The sequence below is a fragment of the Ipomoea nil genome, unplaced genomic scaffold (assembly GCF_001879475.1).
Source record: "Ipomoea nil cultivar Tokyo-kokei standard unplaced genomic scaffold, Asagao_1.1 scaffold2704, whole genome shotgun sequence".
NCBI lineage: Eukaryota > Viridiplantae > Streptophyta > Magnoliopsida > Solanales > Convolvulaceae > Ipomoea > Ipomoea nil.
In genome coordinates, this window is record NW_017619132.1 from 257,316 (window position 1) to 274,997 (window position 17,682).

General features: G+C 37.0%; 4 protein-coding genes across 6 annotated transcripts; all 4 read left to right on the plus strand.

Moving 5' to 3' along the window:
• Positions 1–3,996: 3,996 nt before the first annotated feature.
• Positions 3,997–5,124, plus strand: LOC109155967 (digalactosyldiacylglycerol synthase 2, chloroplastic-like). 2 transcript variants are annotated; one of them, XM_019303700.1, is made up of 3 exons: positions 3,997–4,235; positions 4,323–4,611; positions 4,707–5,124. In XM_019303700.1, the coding sequence occupies exons 2-3, from the start codon at positions 4,330–4,332 to the stop codon at positions 4,782–4,784; spliced, it is 360 nt and encodes a 119-aa protein (XP_019159245.1). In that variant the 5' UTR covers positions 3,997–4,235; positions 4,323–4,329; the 3' UTR covers positions 4,785–5,124. The 2 variants fall into 2 exon arrangements, with proteins under 2 accessions (XP_019159245.1, XP_019159246.1); XM_019303701.1 differs by lacking the exon at positions 3,997–4,235 and having other exon boundaries at positions 4,317–4,611.
• Positions 5,125–5,215: 91 nt separating this feature from the next.
• On the plus strand, positions 5,216–6,710 carry LOC109155963 (2-methylene-furan-3-one reductase-like). The gene is made up of 3 exons (XM_019303697.1): positions 5,216–5,394; positions 5,435–6,192; positions 6,283–6,710. The coding sequence occupies exons 2-3, from the start codon at positions 5,493–5,495 to the stop codon at positions 6,573–6,575; spliced, it is 993 nt and encodes a 330-aa protein (XP_019159242.1). The 5' UTR covers positions 5,216–5,394; positions 5,435–5,492; the 3' UTR covers positions 6,576–6,710.
• Positions 6,711–7,451: 741 nt separating this feature from the next.
• LOC109156174 (synaptotagmin-5-like) lies at positions 7,452–11,715 on the plus strand. Of its 2 annotated transcripts, none has more exons than XM_019304042.1 (13): positions 7,452–7,587; positions 7,741–7,828; positions 7,900–8,036; positions 8,596–8,697; positions 8,974–9,024; positions 9,189–9,309; positions 9,401–9,519; positions 9,634–9,732; positions 10,125–10,205; positions 10,298–10,383; positions 10,508–10,733; positions 10,924–11,091; positions 11,179–11,715. In XM_019304042.1, the coding sequence occupies exons 3-13, from the start codon at positions 7,932–7,934 to the stop codon at positions 11,533–11,535; spliced, it is 1,515 nt and encodes a 504-aa protein (XP_019159587.1). In that variant the 5' UTR covers positions 7,452–7,587; positions 7,741–7,828; positions 7,900–7,931; the 3' UTR covers positions 11,536–11,715. The 2 variants fall into 2 exon arrangements, with proteins under 2 accessions (XP_019159587.1, XP_019159588.1); XM_019304043.1 differs by having other exon boundaries at positions 7,453–7,569.
• Positions 11,716–13,664: 1,949 nt separating this feature from the next.
• Positions 13,665–17,619, plus strand: LOC109156095 (UTP:RNA uridylyltransferase 1). Its single transcript, XM_019303924.1, has 6 exons — positions 13,665–15,172; positions 15,460–15,828; positions 15,993–16,216; positions 16,368–16,431; positions 16,891–17,087; positions 17,226–17,619. Exons 1-6 carry the CDS (start codon positions 13,820–13,822, stop codon positions 17,434–17,436), a joined length of 2,418 nt encoding a protein of 805 aa, XP_019159469.1. The 5' UTR covers positions 13,665–13,819; the 3' UTR covers positions 17,437–17,619.
• The last annotated feature ends 63 nt before the right edge of the window (positions 17,620–17,682 follow it).

Consider the following 17,682-nt stretch of genomic DNA (forward strand, 5'->3'; position numbering starts at 1 on the left):
ACTATTTTTAAAATTAGTAATTCGCTTGTATGATACATATAACTTATTGTACGATTCAATTTTTATTAGAATTCGTTTTAGTTTGATCTCATCAACGGTAATAAAATATTATATTTATGTATTTTGGACAATATAAATGAATCTAGACTCAATATACATGAAAATATTTATTAAAAAAAAATGATCTTAGAAACTTTCAAAAACCAACTGTTGTGTTTTTAAGATCCGAAAAAAATTTCAAAAAATCATAGGTGTGGTTGCTCTTATAACTTTGTTACACAATAATAATAATAATAATAATAATAATAATAATAATAATAATAATAATAATAATAATAATAATAATAATAATAATAATAATAATAAAAGTAATGCTACCTACTAACCTATCCCTCCAATCTTCCCCTCCTTACATGGCATTTTAATTTATTTTTAACTAATAGTGGCATGGGGTCGCAGTGTCGCACATCATGGATGGAAATATTAGAGATAAAATTTGGAGGAGTAAATAGTATTTTCCTAAAAATAAACAAACAAACAATCAAAGAAAAAACAAAAATTTTGTTATAAATTTAATAGGACATGTAGGAGTGATTTGAGTGACTAAGTTGTGTGTCAAGAAATTGATGACCAACTCCATTTTATTGTGTATAAGGTTATCCTTGTCCCCACAAATCTTTCTCACTTTTAAAAATGAGTCTCACTTTCATATCATTAAATTTACAATTCATTTAATATTCACACTACATCTCTGCAAATTTAATCTATTTTTAAAAGCTAGTGGACACCAATATCACATAACAATATAATAAAATAACAAAATAATAATAAAATAATTAAAAAATAAATAAAGTACAAAAAGGTGTACATGCGGCAGCCTTTTATATATTTAGCACGCTTGCATATCTTACAAACTTGCTATAGACTTAAGCATTAAAAAAAAAATAAAAAAAATCAGTTAGCATGCCATCTCATCTTGCAAAGAGGAAGTTGGTTGGGATCGGTTAAGGTTAACCTAAATTGAAAAGTATATTGTACTACCATGAAACCTACCATTTGTACTTGTTAATAAAACACTTTTTTAAACAACAATGTTTGAAAAATATCTCTTATGGGTTAAAGTTTTTAGAACAAAAGCATTAGTTCAGAGTGAGTATGTAATGTCTTAACAGTCGTGGTACACCAGGATCAAGTACAAATATCAAAAGAAGTTATCAAAGAGTAGTTGAACTAAGTTGTCAACTAGTTCAACATTTTAGTGCAAGACGATTAAAGCTGTTGAGAGATTTGTGAGATCAGTCTAATATAAAAGATGATCAATCGTTTCTTGCCAAGGTAATTATGAGTGAGAAAGATTTCACTATGAAGAAAGAGACAATACATTACAGTGAAGATTATTACTTCATCTAAATAATTGAATGGACTAATGTGGATACATATTAATTAAGTTGCTGGCCATCAATCTATAATGAGTCATGGTTTTTATAATATTTTGTAGTTTAATTTGTAAAATATTTTTTTTATATGGAGGTTTTATAAATATATAAATCAAATTAAAAATGTTTTATAGTCTAGGTAAATAAGCAGCAGGCTGCAACTTTCAAGTTGGAGAATACTTGAACAGTTTATTTAAAAAAATAATAATAAAAATACTTGAACAGTTTCAGTACCAGATTCTAAAACTAGCGGCTTTTGTAGCATGATGATTAATTAAATGGGGCTCCATATCTTCTACCACGAATAATTCTCTGACTAACAATTTAGCTTGCATGCCCAAGTTACACAAATTCCATACAATACTATATATATTATGGAAAATGGTATATGTACTCCCATTGAGTATAAACTCCCGCCACGTGTACTAATAAATTCAAGTGAATGAAGAAAAATAGTGACCCATTTTGTTATTTAAACCAATCAAATAATGATACTTCAGCAGGAGTAGAAAGTGAGAGTACATGTAGTATTACTCATATATTATTGAGTGACGAGAAAACTCATAGCAATTATTCGAGAATTTGTATTAAATAAATTCACTTTATAAGTAAAGCGCACTAGAAAGATCATTTGTGAATCAATGAATCATCCTTCACCACTCAACTAATCACGCTCCACCACTCAATCACTCTTTTAAAAACATACAATAATGCTATATATTAATTATTCCGAATATAAATTAATGATTATGTTCGAAACATGGAATACAATAAGATTTACCAATAATATAATGTACAAACTAATGCTTGTATCATTTTTTTTTTGGTATACTTAAAGGTTTTCGCCGTCGGACACCGTAATTAATTCTTTCGCTGAATGGTAAACAATCGCAAAATTAAGATTCAATATTATCGGAATCAATCAAGATAAAATGTTTTAATTTTTCTACGTTGTTATGTATGATAATGTTAGCTGAAATTTTGAGGGCACACGAATTATAGATCAAAGCACAAAATATAGGAATAATTCTATTCTGCAATTGCAGCGTTTGGTACTGCATATGTATATCACAAGAATAAGATCTTATTCGGGAAAAAGGAACGGCGGTGATGCAAATGTTTACCGCCAACCGATACAATCCAGAGGCGCGCGCCGAGCAGGGAGAGCATCCGTAAGTATATATTCTCGGCGTAAATTACACGGCTTACAAGTTGTCAATTCTTGGAATTCAAATTTCATCGGCTAAAGTTGTTCCTTCAGCATGGGAAATCTAATATATGATGATAAGTTTTTGACTGGTTTTAATCATAATATAGGTTCATGCAATATAATATATATGCCAGAAGCAGAGATTACATGCATGGCAAATGGCAATATATAAAAGATTTCGCGTCGGAAATTAAAGTCTTAATAGTTATGTTGGTATGTAGAGATCAAGTAATCTCATTGATGAGTGTAGTCACATTTTTTTTAAAAAGAAAAATTAAGATTAATCTCTGATAGTTTTATTGGAATCAGGTCCACCATAAATCGAGTATAAAGATACGGAATGAGTGGTAGAAAAATAACAATATTTATTGTCGGGGCGCTAGGCCCAAAATAATCGTACAAAGACCAAGGCACAAGCCTAAAAAGGGAGGCCCAAAACACTAAGACTAGAGGCTAAGAGGATAGACTATAGATAACTAAGTTATCAACAAGCTAGAATTGAACCCAGTTAGAAGGGTTGAAGATATAGATCAATGACCCCTAGACCAATGTGCTTGTAGTGTTCAGACAGATAGGATGCCAGACACCCTATTTATAGTAAATTGTCCTAATCTTGCATCGTCGAAGTGTATGTCTTACAACTTCATTCCAACTCTAACCACCACGTGTCCCACTGCACGTCACAATCCACTCACCATCCCTGCGTACCACCCACACCACCCCCACGCCGCATCACCCGGAGAGGGGTGCGGGGACATGCCCAAGCGCACTGGCCACGCCACTGCCGGCCGTGGCCAGTGACCCGTCTTGACCGCGCGGCGGTACCTCTTCGGATCGGTCTACCTTCCACTTCTTGACCTTTCTTTTTCCTTCTTATTTATTTATTTATATTTATATTTATATTAATATTCATATTCATATTCATATGAGGACACCCATTTATATATGGATCCTTTATATATATGAGCACATGAGGATTTTTTTGGGCCATCATCTCTTAATTTTAGATGGTTGTGTATTAGGTGTGCAAGAATATTTATCTTGAATTGATACGTTCCTTGACTTTCTTCTATAATTTTATGATCAACAAGTGTTGCATATTTAGCTACTTCCACTCAGAGTCGATTGACGTTCCATATGAAAGAATCACTATATGTGAGCACAAGATACTTGGCCAACAACACTACCCTATATTTGGTTCAAAAACTAGGTATAATATTAGCAAAAAATGTTAAGAGGCCGTAATAATTAATAATAAAAATATATATACCTTAATTATCACGTCATTGTTATTTTGGCAGTTGTTTCACTTCACCATTCACCAACTAATCACATCTTCTAGCTTCCTAGCTTCAAGAAAGTATCGGCTGCCGTGAGGTTTCCCCTACCTTCATTGTCTGCCCGGAAAATGCTAGCAAGTTTCCATGTTTTCAAGACAAGTTTTTGTTTTTGTTTTTTTTCTCCTCTATTCTCGACATTTCTTCTTTTTCTGTACTTATAATATCCTTCAAAGATAAGATTAAGGAAGTCTATATTTAGTACTGCTTGTTTTCTTTTCAAACATAAAATGTCTGGCGATTTCCAACGTGTACTCTAAACCTTGCACCCTCTGACGATTAGCGAGCAAAGCTATTTACTTTTTTCTTTTTCTTTTGTTGGATTAGTAACTAAACTGATTAGTGAATGGATAAGAAACAGCATATTGCAATATTCACTACTGCAAGCATTCCATGGCTGACTGGAACTGCTATCAACCCTTTGTTTCGTGCTGCCTATCTTGCCAAAGATGGAGAGAGGAAGGTCACTCTGGTTGTCCCTTGGGTGCCTTTGAAAGACCAACAACACTTGTTTCCCAAGAACATCACATTTACTAATCCTTATGAGCAACAAAACTATGCCCTCCAGTGGGTTGAAGAGAGGACTGGATTCAAATCAAATTTCAGGATACGTTTTTATCCTGCAAAAGTACAGTAAATGAGATTTGGTTTGCTTAACTAACTGCTGTGTTTTAAAGCTTTGATTGATCATTTTTAGTTGCTGTTTCACTTGGCATATTGCAGTTCTATCTAGAGAAAAGGAGCATTCTTGGATTATCAATGCAACTCTCAAGGCATTGTCCGAGCAACCCGCCCCCCTGACTGACAAACAAAAACATGAGCTTTCATGGGATGCTGCAACAGCACGGTTTCTGCAGGCGGCACAGCTAGACAATAATGTACCAAAGCAGAAACAACCTAAGACAAGCTCAAAGTCCATTAGTTTACACAGTCATCTTGAGAGCGCATCAGCGTTTGTACATTACATCGGAACTGGATTGCTATATTCACCACCAAATGAAGAGCAATGCAGAGAGCTTGGATTGCCTGTTCCTTCCAAGAAATGGAGACTTCTTCCTTCTGCAACATGAATTTGACTTACTTTGGCTTGTAGATTGGCATGAATGACAATTATGATTAAGAATGGGCACAATATGTGATATGTGGAAATGGTGGCTTTCAGTTCTTAATTTTTAACTTTTAACATTCAAATTTAGAAAACTGTTTTAAACAGTGTTAAAATATGTTGTGTCTTTATTGTCAGTGGCTTTCAGTTCTTAGTGTTGATATGGACAGTATGTAAGTGGTTGGTTTTTGTTTTTTTTTTCTTTTTAATGTGCTGCTAAGTCAGCTCAGATTACTCTATGCATAGGAACAAAACATCATCTTCATCAACTTCAGAAGTATTACTTCCGTTTTGCCAAGCTCTTTGTCATAATATCCAAATCTCTCCAGTTTCTGTTCTTACATCTTCATCACTTTCTCTTTCTCTTACTCGGGCTTTACAGGGCGATTCTTTAAAGCCAGTAAATGAAGATTTTCAGCACAGAACCGAATGGCTTGCAGGATATGCAGAAAGCATGGTACTATGAAGAGCATGGTCCTAAAGAAGTGCTAAAGCTTGGAGATTTCCTCATTCCTGTTCCTCAACATGATCAGCTTCTTGTCCAGGTTCAAGCTGCTGCTTTGAATCCTATCGATTTCAAGCTGAGGCAGACCTCTTTAGTCCCCATGAATTTCCCTGTGATTCCTGGATGTGATATGGCAGGTATTGTCGTCGCGAAGGGGAGTGGTGTGACCAAATTCGACATTGGAGATGAGGTCTATGGGAACATCCACAACTTCAACTTGGAAGGGGAGCTGAAGAGGATGGGAACACTGGCAGAGTTCACAGTTGTTGAGGAGACTTTGGTGGCTATGAAGCCTAAGAATCTGACATTCAAGGCGGCAGCCAGCTTGCCATTGGCGATTCAGACAGCCGCCCAAGGTTTCAGGACTGCAGGGTTTCAAGAAGGGCAGAGTGTGTTCATAGTTGGAGGAGCTGGTGGTGTAGGATCTCTGGCTGTTCAGCTTGCCAAGCATGTCTATGGAGCTTCTTCTGTTGCAGCCACAACTAGTGCCCCTAAGGTTGAGTTTGTCAAATGTTTGGGTGCTGACAAGGTTGTTGACTACACCAACACCACATATGAACAAATCCCAGAAACATATGATCTTGTCTATGACACAATTGGTAAGTTTATCCATTCTTAACCCAGCAAGTCAGCAACTCGTGGCGGTTGATAAGCAGATTGCTGATGTAACTATTCGGTTCGATTTTCAGGCGATTCTATAAACTCGTTTGTGGTTGCCAAAGAAAATGCAACAATTATTGACATAACATGGCCGCCGTCGAATCCCAGAGCAGTGCACTCAGGCTTGACAGTGTCTGGGGAAATTCTGGAGAAGCTGAAGCCATTTTTGGAGAGTGGAAAGGTGAAAGCAGTGATTGATCCTGCAGGTCCATTCCATTTCTGTAATGTGGTTGAAGCTTTTGGGTATATTGAAACTGGGAGAGCTAGAGGCAAAGTTGTGATCTCTCCCTTCCCTTCATGGCATTATCCCATTGATTTCTGAGATGGGAATGAATCTTTGTTTGTGTTCATATGTACAAATGTTTTACCAGTGAAGACAACCTTTGATTTTCGTAATGCATGTTCCTTTGTCAAAATGCTTTAATGGTTTATCCTTAATAAAGAGTATTGTGGACCACTCGCTATCTCAATCCATGTGAGATTAATATGAATGCGATCATTCGATTTTATAATTACATTATTAAACGTCCATTTATGGTCACTTCAATATGTTTGAATTAAATTAATTTGATTGCACTTAATATCCTCAAAATGTCGTGAGTTAAAGCATAAAGAGACCATGTAGAGACTTGATGGGAATATATCGTATACGATGATTACCAACCTTATTAGTGTACCTCTTGACCTTTCAAACGAGGAAATGGACCTTACTTATATGAATAAGCTGCACGTGAAGTGTCCTTTCAACCATCACACCAATATGAATCTGATCAGCACAAATACACAAACTAATTGACGACCCCATGTTATAACCATAGCACGTGCTCCCTGACGTTTCACTATACCTTTAATACTCCCTTAACCTATCGAGAACTTCAACAAAACTCTGTGTACTAATAATTATACATATAAAATATTATATTTCATTAATAATTATACACTTAAATCTAACATAACAATATCAAGACTAAAAATTGTTATGTTTATAATTGAATGATTGTGTCGATTATATTTGTAATAGAGTCGATAGTATTAAAAAAATATTTGTGATAACGGAAAACTGTTATTTCCTCTTAAGAAATACAAAGAAGTATTGGGGAAGAATGAAATTAGAAGAAAAAGAGAGGGGAATAAAAGATTATAAAAAGTATAGGTAGGCACAGTAAAATTACAAAAGAATCGGAGGCATTAAGGCAAATAGACAAATCTCCATTGCCAAGAAACGGACAGCGAAAAAACGAGAAAAATAATGAAGATGGTCAAAGTCCGGGCATGAAGTTGTGGTTAAAAATCTGAGAATTCAATGCACAGAAGAGGTAGAGGGGATGGCGTAGGTAATAGGTTCAAGTGCAACGTTCCCCATTAATGACACCCAGCTAATCTTTTGTTACTGCCGTGCTGCTATTTCTATTTTTATTGTGCTTGTATTTTAACGTCCAAAAAGGATCTCTGGAGGGAATGCTAAGCAACCCAATCTATAATTACAGAGAGAGAAAGCTATATCTTCCTGGTGTGAGAGAAAGGAGCTACTGGGTCAGTTGAAGGCAGTTGCAGGAATTCTTTTTTTCGGAGCAGGTAAGAGTAAGAGTGTGCATTGATATGAAGTTTGAGTTTATGGGTTCTGAAATTGTGCGTTTTATTTTAAGGAATAAGGAAATTTTTTGCTGGATCATCGAAGATGGGGCTGATTTCGGGGATGCTGATGGGGATTCTGTTTGGAATTGCTTTGATGGCGGGCTGGCGACATATGATGAGATATCGGAGCAGCAAGCGGAGGGCCAAAGTCAGTTAATTTCTGATGTTTGTTTTCTTCTTGTCTTTTCACTAATTTCTCGTACAATCGTTGTCATGATCTTAATTTGCCTGTTTTCTCTAATCTCGAGATTATTTCTTTACTGAACCTGACAACTAGTGTAAGAATTGATTCTTGTATGGAGTTCCTTATTTTGATCAGGGGAATTAGGGTCAAATGCCGAAATTCGAGTTTGAATTTAGTTGATAACAACAAGTAGTATGTTTGGGCAAGGCCCTCACTTCCAAAGGAAGATGTTTGCTGCATGCATCTCAAAGATTTGAACTTGGGAATGAACCAAGTCCAACATTAGTCAAAAAACCAGAATAGATTAGAAGTTTTTAGTGTTGAGTATAATTTCCTTGCTTAGTATGTCTTATGTAGCGATATTTTGTTGTATAGTTGCCATACTTTGCAGGTGTATCATTGGTTTACAAATTTGGCACGTTATATTGTGATTTTGTGATTTTCAAGTGTACATATAACGGAAGATTTCTGACTTGTAATTTTTTTTCTTGTTTTTATTTAATTGTATCTTATTTTCTGACAGGCGGTTGATGTAAAACTAATGGGATGCCTTGACAGGGATGATTTGAAGAAAATATGTGGTGATAATTTTCCTGAATGGATATCTTTCCCCGTTTATGAGCAGGTTGACTTGTCACTAATTTAGTCTTTAATGCTTAGACACTCTTAATTGTTCTAGCAGGAGAAAATATTTCCTTTCATCCGACACTGAGTTGCTACAGTGAAGCTCGAGAGGAGCAAATATTATGCAATGAATAGTGTCTTTTGATGTTTTAGTGTTGTAAGATGTCATATTCACAACTATGGATCATGAAGTGCTATATTCATGCTACTAATATCAGTAAAAATAATTGTTCCTTGTTTTATGAAATGTTTATCTTACTTAGTCTCGCTTTGGTAGGTGAAATGGTTGAACAAACAATTGAGCAAGCTCTGGCCATTTGTTGCTGAAGTAAGATTCGTGCTTGTGTTTCTTATGCAGTTATATTTTCACTTGCAGAGTATGTTATTGTTGTGATGATATGTTATACGGAGTATTCTGTATTCGTGCAAGTCATTGTTTAAGGTGGAAAGTGTCCAAGGAATTACTGTAATCCAGCTTTCTTTCCTTTGCAGGCAGCAGAGGCTATTATTAGAATGTCTGTTGAACCTCTGTTAGAAGAATATCGACCTACCGGAATTAATTCGTTAAAGTTCAGCAAACTGTCCCTGGGAACTGTGGCGCCAAAGATTGAAGGTAACACTCAACTAAACAATCCAAAAGTCATATTATTTCATTTTCAGTCTTTCAGGAATTATTTTATTTTGTTGCTCGATCTTCCATGCAGGTATTCGTGTTCAGAGCCTCAAAAAAGGTCAAATTACAATGGATATTGACTTTCGGTGGGGTGGAGATCCTAGCATCATTCTAGCTGTGGAAGCTCTAGTTGCTTCTATACCCATCCAGGTGGGTGGTTCAAGCATCCTGCCCATATATTTGTAGTTTGGTTCCCATTTGTACGTTGAATCATTATATTCTGGACAATGTTACACTGACTATCACTACTTTAAAATGCTGCAGTTGAAAGATCTTCAAGTTTTCACAGTTATCCGCGTTGTCTTCCAACTTTCGGAGGAAATTCCATGCATATCTGCTGTTGTTGTTGCTTTACTATCTGAGGTATAGTTTTAAGTGCACAAGTGATGATGCATTGATGATTGAGGTATCCATGTTGGGGCTTGGGGTAAAAGTCCCACATTGAAAAAATAAGAGAGAACATATGGGTTTATAAGGTCATGGGTTAGACTAGTTAATTGATTGGATTCAATCTTTTAGTGTGGTTTGGTTCATGTGCATTATAGCCTAACTAAGCGGCCCACTAACCTCATAATCACCAACCATTGATAGCCCTTGTTCTTGATCCTTTATTTTGTTCTTTTTCAAAAATATCGAATTGGTTTTAAAAAGTTGTGAGAATGTGATTAGTGCAGTTTAGCCTCCTATATTAATATGTATTGAGTTTCTTATTCATCAAAAAAGAAGAATGATTGTTACCTTTCCTGTTCAATCAGCCAAAACCAAGAATTGATTATGTGTTGAAGGCTGTTGGTGGAAGTTTAACAGCTATTCCTGGACTCTCAGATATGATTGACGTAAGTATCAAAACGTTTTCCAGTTCAAATTTGTTTTTGTTTTTTTTTTTTGTTATTTGCCCATCCCACTGATAGTGCTGTTCTTTTCATAGGATACTGTAGAAACAATTGTCACAGATATGCTACAATGGCCCCATAGAATTGTTGTTCCAATTGGTGGCACAGCCGTGGATACAAGGTCTTTTACTAATTTCCAAAATTCTGCTCTTCTCGCTCGCCTTCTTTTTATATTCAAATTTCGTAATATATGTAACTATTAGCTAATAAACCAAGAATTTTGGATTTTTCTATATCTAATGCAGTGATTTGGAGCTTAAGCCACAAGGGAAGCTTAGAATAACTATAATCAAGGCAACTAACTTAAAAAACCAGGAAATGATCGGAAAATCTGATCCATATGTAGTTCTATATATTCGTCCACTGTTCAAGGTTAAAACAAAAACTATTGATAACAACCTCAACCCTGTTTGGAACGAGACATTTGAGTTGATTGCAGAAGACAAGGAGACACAATTTGTTATCCTTGAGGTTATAGTCCTTTGCCCTTTCTCTTGTTTTGCTTGTCGCTTCATATTTATCTGCATTATATCTTTATTTGTAGTCACTGTTTCATGTATTTTATTGTGGAGAAATATGATTCCCTGTCTCAATATCTTCTTTCCACTGTGGAAACTAGACAATATTAGTGAGTGCATTCACAATTTGGTCCCTTTAACAGGTGTTTGATAAAGACAATGTCGGGCAAGATGAGAGAATGGGAGTTGCTAAGTTACCTTTGAAGGATTTGGAAGCTGGAAAAGCCAAAGAAATTGAATTGAGATTGCTGCCAAAACTCGATATGCTTAAAGTCAAAGACAAGAAGGATAGAGGGACCCTTACAATTAAGGTAAGTATGTCTGTGGGTTGTGGGTAGGAATTGGGTTTAAGGTTATTATGCTGATTCATTGTGAATTCTTTGCTTGATCTATTTCAGGTGTTTTATCAAGAATTCAACAAGGAAGAGCAGCAAGCTGCTCTGGAGGAAGAGAAGGCGATCCTAGAACAAAGGAAGAAGCTGAAAGCAGCAGGTGTGATAGGGAGCACTATGGATGCCATTGACGGGGCGGCATCACTCGTGGGTTCGGGCGTTGGTATGGTAGGTAGCGGCATTGGGGCTGGCGTTGGGGTGGTGGGAAGTGGGCTTGGAGCCGTTGGGTCTGGACTGAGTAAAGCTGGAAGGTTTATGGGCAGGACATTTACTGGGAATTCAAGCAGTTCTAAGAGTCAGCGGAGTGGCTCCTCCACCCCGGTCAACTCTGTTCAAGAAAACGGCGGCGCAAAGCCACGCTAGTCTCAGATCATATCTTATCATATCATATAGACACTCTTGCTTATTAGTGTGAATGAATGATGGATTTTTCGCTAACACTGGATTCATTTCACTTTTATACATTCAGTTCTCAAGTGTATTGGCTCACCTAATATTTTCTCATAAATTATTGATGGCTCAGCATTGTTCTCTGAGGTGAAAGACAACATTGTACAGCATATGTTTTCCATGAATTTTTTTTTTTTTTTTTTGGGGGGGGGGAAGACAAGGTAAACCACCTAGAAAGGGATTGAACATTGTTTGAATGAGAACATCTCTTTCGGTAAAAGTATGGACACATCCACACTCTTCATATTGAAAAATCAAAAGTTGTCCTCACGAGTTTAGCTTAATGGTTCAGTAGACAATATTTGAGAAAAAAAGACAAGGTTCGAACCTTGGTGGCGGCAGTGTGAGAATCATGTCAAAGTAGACAAATTTCTTGTGCATACTGATAGAGCCGTCATTGAATCATCGTGAGTTATATCTTCCAAAATGCTTTATCGGGTAAGGTATGAAGACCCTTGAGGTTGGAAATTCAACCTTTTGGGTAGAACCGTCTAAAGCCCATTCCCGTTCCATCCCACCCCTACTTATAATTATTGGGTGATATTTGTTTAAATAAAATATTTATTTTTTATTGGACCTCCCTCACTTTCCTTTGCTCATCAATGAGTTGCCTCCTCCTAAGGATTGAGTCTAGATCCAAACTTCCCTCATTCTCATCCCTTGTCATTGAGTTGACTCCTCATTCTCGGTGACCTCCATTCTTTTTCATCACTCATCAATCTAGACCTCCCTTCTTCTTATTCATCGACAAGTTGATTCCTACATTTGTCAAATCTAGATCTAGATCTATATTTTTTTTCGTTGCTCTTTGATGAGTTACTTCCTTTCCCTTGATCGATTCTAGATATGGACTTCCCTTTATTCTCATTGTTCGAGTTACTTCATCCATTTGTCAAGTCTAAATCTGGACACCTATTTTTTTCTCGTTACTCATTAATGAGTTACATCATTTCCTTTAGTCGAGTCCAAATATGGACTTCCCTTCATTCTCATTGCCTACTTCCCTCACCCTTTTTCTCGTTGCTCGACACCAATTGCCTATTTCACTTTTCAACACTCATAATTACTAGCTAATGATGTATATTGAGTAAACTCTACATATAAACAACTTAGGTCACCCTCCTAATGGACTAACTCAAATTAAGAAGACTAATAAGTTGCTCCCATTTAGAATTGAACTTGGAACATTGTGATTACCAAGCCAACAATTTTAACTAGTTTGGTTGGAGTTGCCACCTATTGGTCATAACTTTTAATTTAATGCTATGGTAAGCGATTGATTCGATTGGTATCAAAACGAATCACTTGGTATGAAGATAAATGCTAGCTTTGGTATAATGATAAACATTAGGAAAAAGGGTCAAATTAGCCCGCTAAGTCGAGTGGATAGTGTAATTGGATTTCCTAAGTCAACAAAGTTTCATTCAGATCCCTTAAACCTGTAAAAATGTTTAATTAAGTCCAAACTGACTTATTTAGCAGGTTACTTCTCTAAAAATATGACATGTGTCTTTTTAAATAAATTTTATTTTTTTTAAAATTTTAAAATTTATTTATTAAAAATTAAGAAAATCTAAAAAAAAAATAAAAAAATATTACAGCACCGACTGTCCTCGCCGAACAGCCGGTGCTATCGAAGCATGACGGATGACGACCAAGGCCGTCTAGAATGACGACGGTGTCCATGGACATGGCCGTCGCCCTCATTCCAAATCTAGAGCTCAAGTTTGAGGTCTAGATCCGAAAAACAAACAACCATTATCATCAGCTAGCTGTCTGAGATATAAATTATACGGAATAAACTTTTTCTATTACAAAAATGTATATCCATGTCTTTAAATATATTATGGAATTACATATATTTTAATTTAATTTTTATCAAAGTGTATCTAGAAGCAAAAAGATTATTAAAACAAATTAATCTAAATTATTCATAGTTATTCCACTTTTGGAAGCAAAGTTGCAATAGTAGTAGTTAGTATTTGACGTTGTAGTCCGTAGATGTTTAAATGGCTAAGCCCATTGGAAATTGCAATCATCGAATCGTCATCACTTTATCAGATATTCTCTCTCTATCTACACTTGATACTCCATTAGTCTTGATTTATATACCAATCTGCATATATATTATATATAAGTTTTAGTAATACAGGATTACAGGCGTATATCTTGTAGTGTTGCTAGACGACTTCCGGAAATGTCGTCAAGCTTCATGAGGAGCGGTGGGAGTGACGCCTCGCCTCAGCCGGCGCCACCCGCGGCCGTCAACGGCGGGGAGTTCCTTCTCCAATTACTCCAGAATCCTCCGAATCACCCTCCGGCTGCTGCTCGACCTGTGCCTCCGCCGCAGGCCCTACAGCACGATCCGGCGGTTGCGAGAGTGGGGCCCAGTGTGCCGTTCCCGCCATTCTACCAGCCGCCGTCCACTGCTCACGATCTCGCCTTTGCTCCTCCGTGGCAGCAGCAGACTCCGCCTCCCGCTGGTACGCCCATATTTGCTCCCCACAATTTCTTCCTGCAAGGGTTTGCCCAAAGCCCTAACCCTAATTTCTCATTAAGCCCGGCTGGCTTCCATCAAGCCCAGCACCACAATCCCCAACTAGGTCATAGCTCGCCTATAGAACATGCTCACAAAGTTGGACTTTTGGAATCAAACTCCAAGCCTCATTCGGCTCGTGTGCCGGAGCAAAATCTCGTCTTTGGCTCTTTGAACATGGGTATGCTACACAGTGAGGGTTTATTAACTGAAAAATCGAACGAAACTGTTACTCGAGACCCTGAAGTTGTGAGTTTAATTCGCAAGGAGAGAGAACCCAATATCAGGAATGCTGGTAGACTGAATGGTTTAGAGACTCAGTTCAATGATTTGTCTCTTTTGAACCGATACCAACAAGGAAATTCTGGTGTTTTAAGGGGTCACGAGCAAGGTAGGCATGGTGCAGGGCTATGGGGAGAGAATGGTGGTGGGTGGGAACCTCCACCAGGTGTTTTAAGGGGTCATGAGCAAGGTAGGCGTGGTGCTGGTGCAGGGCAATGGGGAGAGAGTGATGGTGGGAGGAGGGAACCTCCACCAGGTTTTGCAAATATGTCTAGGATAGGAGGAAGTAAGGAACCCATGGTTGGGAGGAGAGGTTTTGAGCATGGTATGGATATGGGGAAGGGCAACCGCAGTGAGGTGAATCATAGGGGTTTTGGATTGGTTAATAGAAATGAGAGGGATAGGAGATACATGCGTAACAATGGTAAGAGCTATAGTGATGTTTCTGATGATCAAAGGCTTATTAGTCAGATTGAGCACCCTGCTCTGCCCTCAGGAAGCAAACTACCTGCTGTTCCAGCTTTTGATTTTGAGGATTCTCTGCTGGGAATACAAGGTGGCAATGGTGAAAGTAGGGGAGAATCCAGAAATCAGGCTAAGGATAAAATGAGGACAGCTCAAGATGAATTCCAGAGTGTAGAAGATCTAGAAGAGCAGCCTCCAAGTTCTCTTGGAATTGAAGATGAATCGGATGAGAGAAGTAAGAAGAAACGTTTTGGATCTCGTGAAAAGGTAATTGCTTTGTACAAATATGAATGCTTTGCTCTGTATACTGTTCCCCCTTTTTCCTCATAATTTTTCTTTTTCAGTTATAAACAACTAGGATGGTGACTTAAAGTATGATATCATTTATAGCTCAAAAGTTTCAATAATTAATGGGGAAAGTTATTTGATTATTGTTTTTTGTTAGATCATGGCAATTAATTCTTCTTATTGAAAATTTGTCTACCTTTTTCTCTGATCTAGACTTTGTTTCTAAAATTGATTGAGGACTCATCTCCTACTACTATAACGATCAGGACAATAGATCTGATAGCAGAGGGCAATGGTTACTTCCCCAGAAGAAGAGGATATTGAAGAGTCTGGTTGAATGCCGTAGTGATATAAACTGGTATAGTGCTCCCTTCCTTGATATTTATCAGTCACTGATACCTACTGAGGAAGAAAAGGAGAAGCAAAAGCAATTAATGATGCTGTTAAAGAAAATTGTTACTAAAGAATGGCCTGATGCTGAGCTCCATCCTTATGGATCATGCACCAATTCATTTGGGTTTTCAAAAAGTGACGTTGATATTTGCCTCGCAATTGATGACAAGGATATTAACAAATCAGACATCATACTAAGGCTTGCTGAGTTATTGGAAGCTGAAAACCTCCAGAATGTGCAGGTAAACAGTCTGTAATTTTGGCCTTGGCTCATGTTGTTTATGACACTCTTTGTGCTCTAGATCCTGACATAATATGAATGTCAGAATGTGGTTTATGCATATTAGAAGGTTCTTAGATAGCTTTATGCTATTCACTATGACAATACATAATTTTCAATATGTAGGCATTGACACGTGCCAGGGTGCCCATTGTCAAGCTTATGGATCCTGGAACTGGTATATCTTGTGATATATGTGTGAACAATTTGCTGGCTGTTGAAAATACAAAGCTGCTTCGGGACTATTCACAGATAGATGTGAGATTAAGACAGTTGGCTTTTATTGTCAAACACTGGGCTAAATCAAGAGGAGTGAATGAGACTTATCATGGGACACTATCTAGCTATGCGTAAGTTATTGAGATTTGAACATTGGCATACTCTCTCTCTCTCCCTCTTCATGGAGGTTTTCATTTCCTTTGATAAATATGACTGCTACTGTTTCTTCTTATTTGTGCCTTTTCCATTTCTTATTTTGGCCAATTATGCATGTGCATACAGGTATGTTTTGATGTGCATTCATTTGTTACAGCAGCGAAGGCCTGCCATCCTCCCCTGCCTACAGGTGTGTTTTTATCTCTTAAAGTTCCAATTATCTTCTAGCATTTCATTTTCTGGTTTGAGTCTGTTGATTCACTTTTATCTGTGTATCTCACTGAGACCCCATGCACCAACTTTTCTATTTTATTATATTGTGATTGGATGATGGGTATGGTATGCACGAAGGCCAGGAAGACTGGAAGTAAACTTGATATTGCGATACAACTTTGGTGGAGTATATTCTTGGGCATTCAACTGCTTTATCCAATCTATATCAGCCTTTTTTAGGCTTATTATTTGTTCTCTCACAAAGAACCAGTTCTTTTGATGATTGTGTAATCCCTTTAGTGGATGGATGCAAGGATAAATACAAAATGTTTAAAATGCTTGTGAGGAATATATTCAATAATTTGCGTGGATAAGACATTCCTATTTTTGTTTATATTAGATAGAAGTGTTCTGACTTGTGCTGATTTCTTATCAGGGAATGGAACCTACATACTCCGTCACTGTAGATAATGTTGAATGTACTTACTTTGATAAAATTGAAGAGTTCCGTGGCTTTGGATCAAAGAACAGAGAAAGTCTTGCTCATTTAGTATGGGCGTTCTTCAACTATTGGGCCTATTGCCACGATTATGCAAATGATGTCATATCTGTACGCACAGGACGCATAGTGAGGTAAGACTAAAACACTAGTATTGAGGCATAAATACTATAATTTGGTTTGTCCTTACCAATCATTTCTTATGGTTAAGAATTGTGGGGAAAGATGGTGATCTAACTGGTCGAACATTCATTTTTGTTTAATAATCATAGCAAGCGGGCTAAGGATTGGACTAGAAGGGTAGGAAACGATCGTCACTTGATATGCATAGAAGATCCATTCGAGGTTTCCCATGATCTTGGTCGAGTGGTCGACAAGTTCAGCATAAGAGTTATAAGGGAAGAGTTTGAACGTGCAGCAGAAATAATGCAGCATGATGCAAACCCTTGTGTTACACTCTTTGAACCCTATGTTGCAAGCTGATCAGAAATGGGTTGTGTTGTAAATAACTCTCTAGTTTCCTGCTGCTTTTGGTAATGTATTTAGGGTTTTTTTTTTTTTTTTTTGGCTATATTATTATTATTATTATTATCCGAAACATCGATATATAGCTGTAAAGCTTGGAAGATACTCACTTTGGATAATGCATTCAATCTTTGCTGTTTATGTTTTTGTGTTGTGAAATTACGTAGTACGTTGTCCATAGATAGTTTTGTTACGCTATGGATT

Excerpts from the sequence above, each read along its gene's own strand:
- LOC109156095 (XM_019303924.1), top strand. The coding sequence starts at position 13,820 with ATGTCGTCAAGCTTCATGAGGAGCGGTGGGAGTGACGCCTCGCCTCAG. Across the intron at positions 15,829-15,992 it reads AAAACCTCCAGAATGTGCAG|GCATTGACACGTGCCAGGGT; the intron begins GTAAACAGTCTG and ends TTCAATATGTAG. Across the intron at positions 17,088-17,225 it reads CGCACAGGACGCATAGTGAG|CAAGCGGGCTAAGGATTGGA; the intron begins GTAAGACTAAAA and ends TAATAATCATAG.
- LOC109155967 (XM_019303700.1), top strand. The coding sequence starts at position 4,330 with ATGGATAAGAAACAGCATATTGCAATATTCACTACTGCAAGCATTCCA. Across the intron at positions 4,612-4,706 it reads TACGTTTTTATCCTGCAAAA|TTCTATCTAGAGAAAAGGAG; the intron begins GTACAGTAAATG and ends GGCATATTGCAG.
- LOC109155963 (XM_019303697.1), top strand. The coding sequence starts at position 5,493 with ATGAAGATTTTCAGCACAGAACCGAATGGCTTGCAGGATATGCAGAAA. Across the intron at positions 6,193-6,282 it reads TCTTGTCTATGACACAATTG|GCGATTCTATAAACTCGTTT; the intron begins GTAAGTTTATCC and ends TTCGATTTTCAG.
- LOC109156174 (XM_019304042.1), top strand. The coding sequence starts at position 7,932 with ATGGGGCTGATTTCGGGGATGCTGATGGGGATTCTGTTTGGAATTGCT. Across the intron at positions 10,384-10,507 it reads GGCACAGCCGTGGATACAAG|TGATTTGGAGCTTAAGCCAC; the intron begins GTCTTTTACTAA and ends TATCTAATGCAG. Across the intron at positions 11,092-11,178 it reads GAGGGACCCTTACAATTAAG|GTGTTTTATCAAGAATTCAA; the intron begins GTAAGTATGTCT and ends GATCTATTTCAG.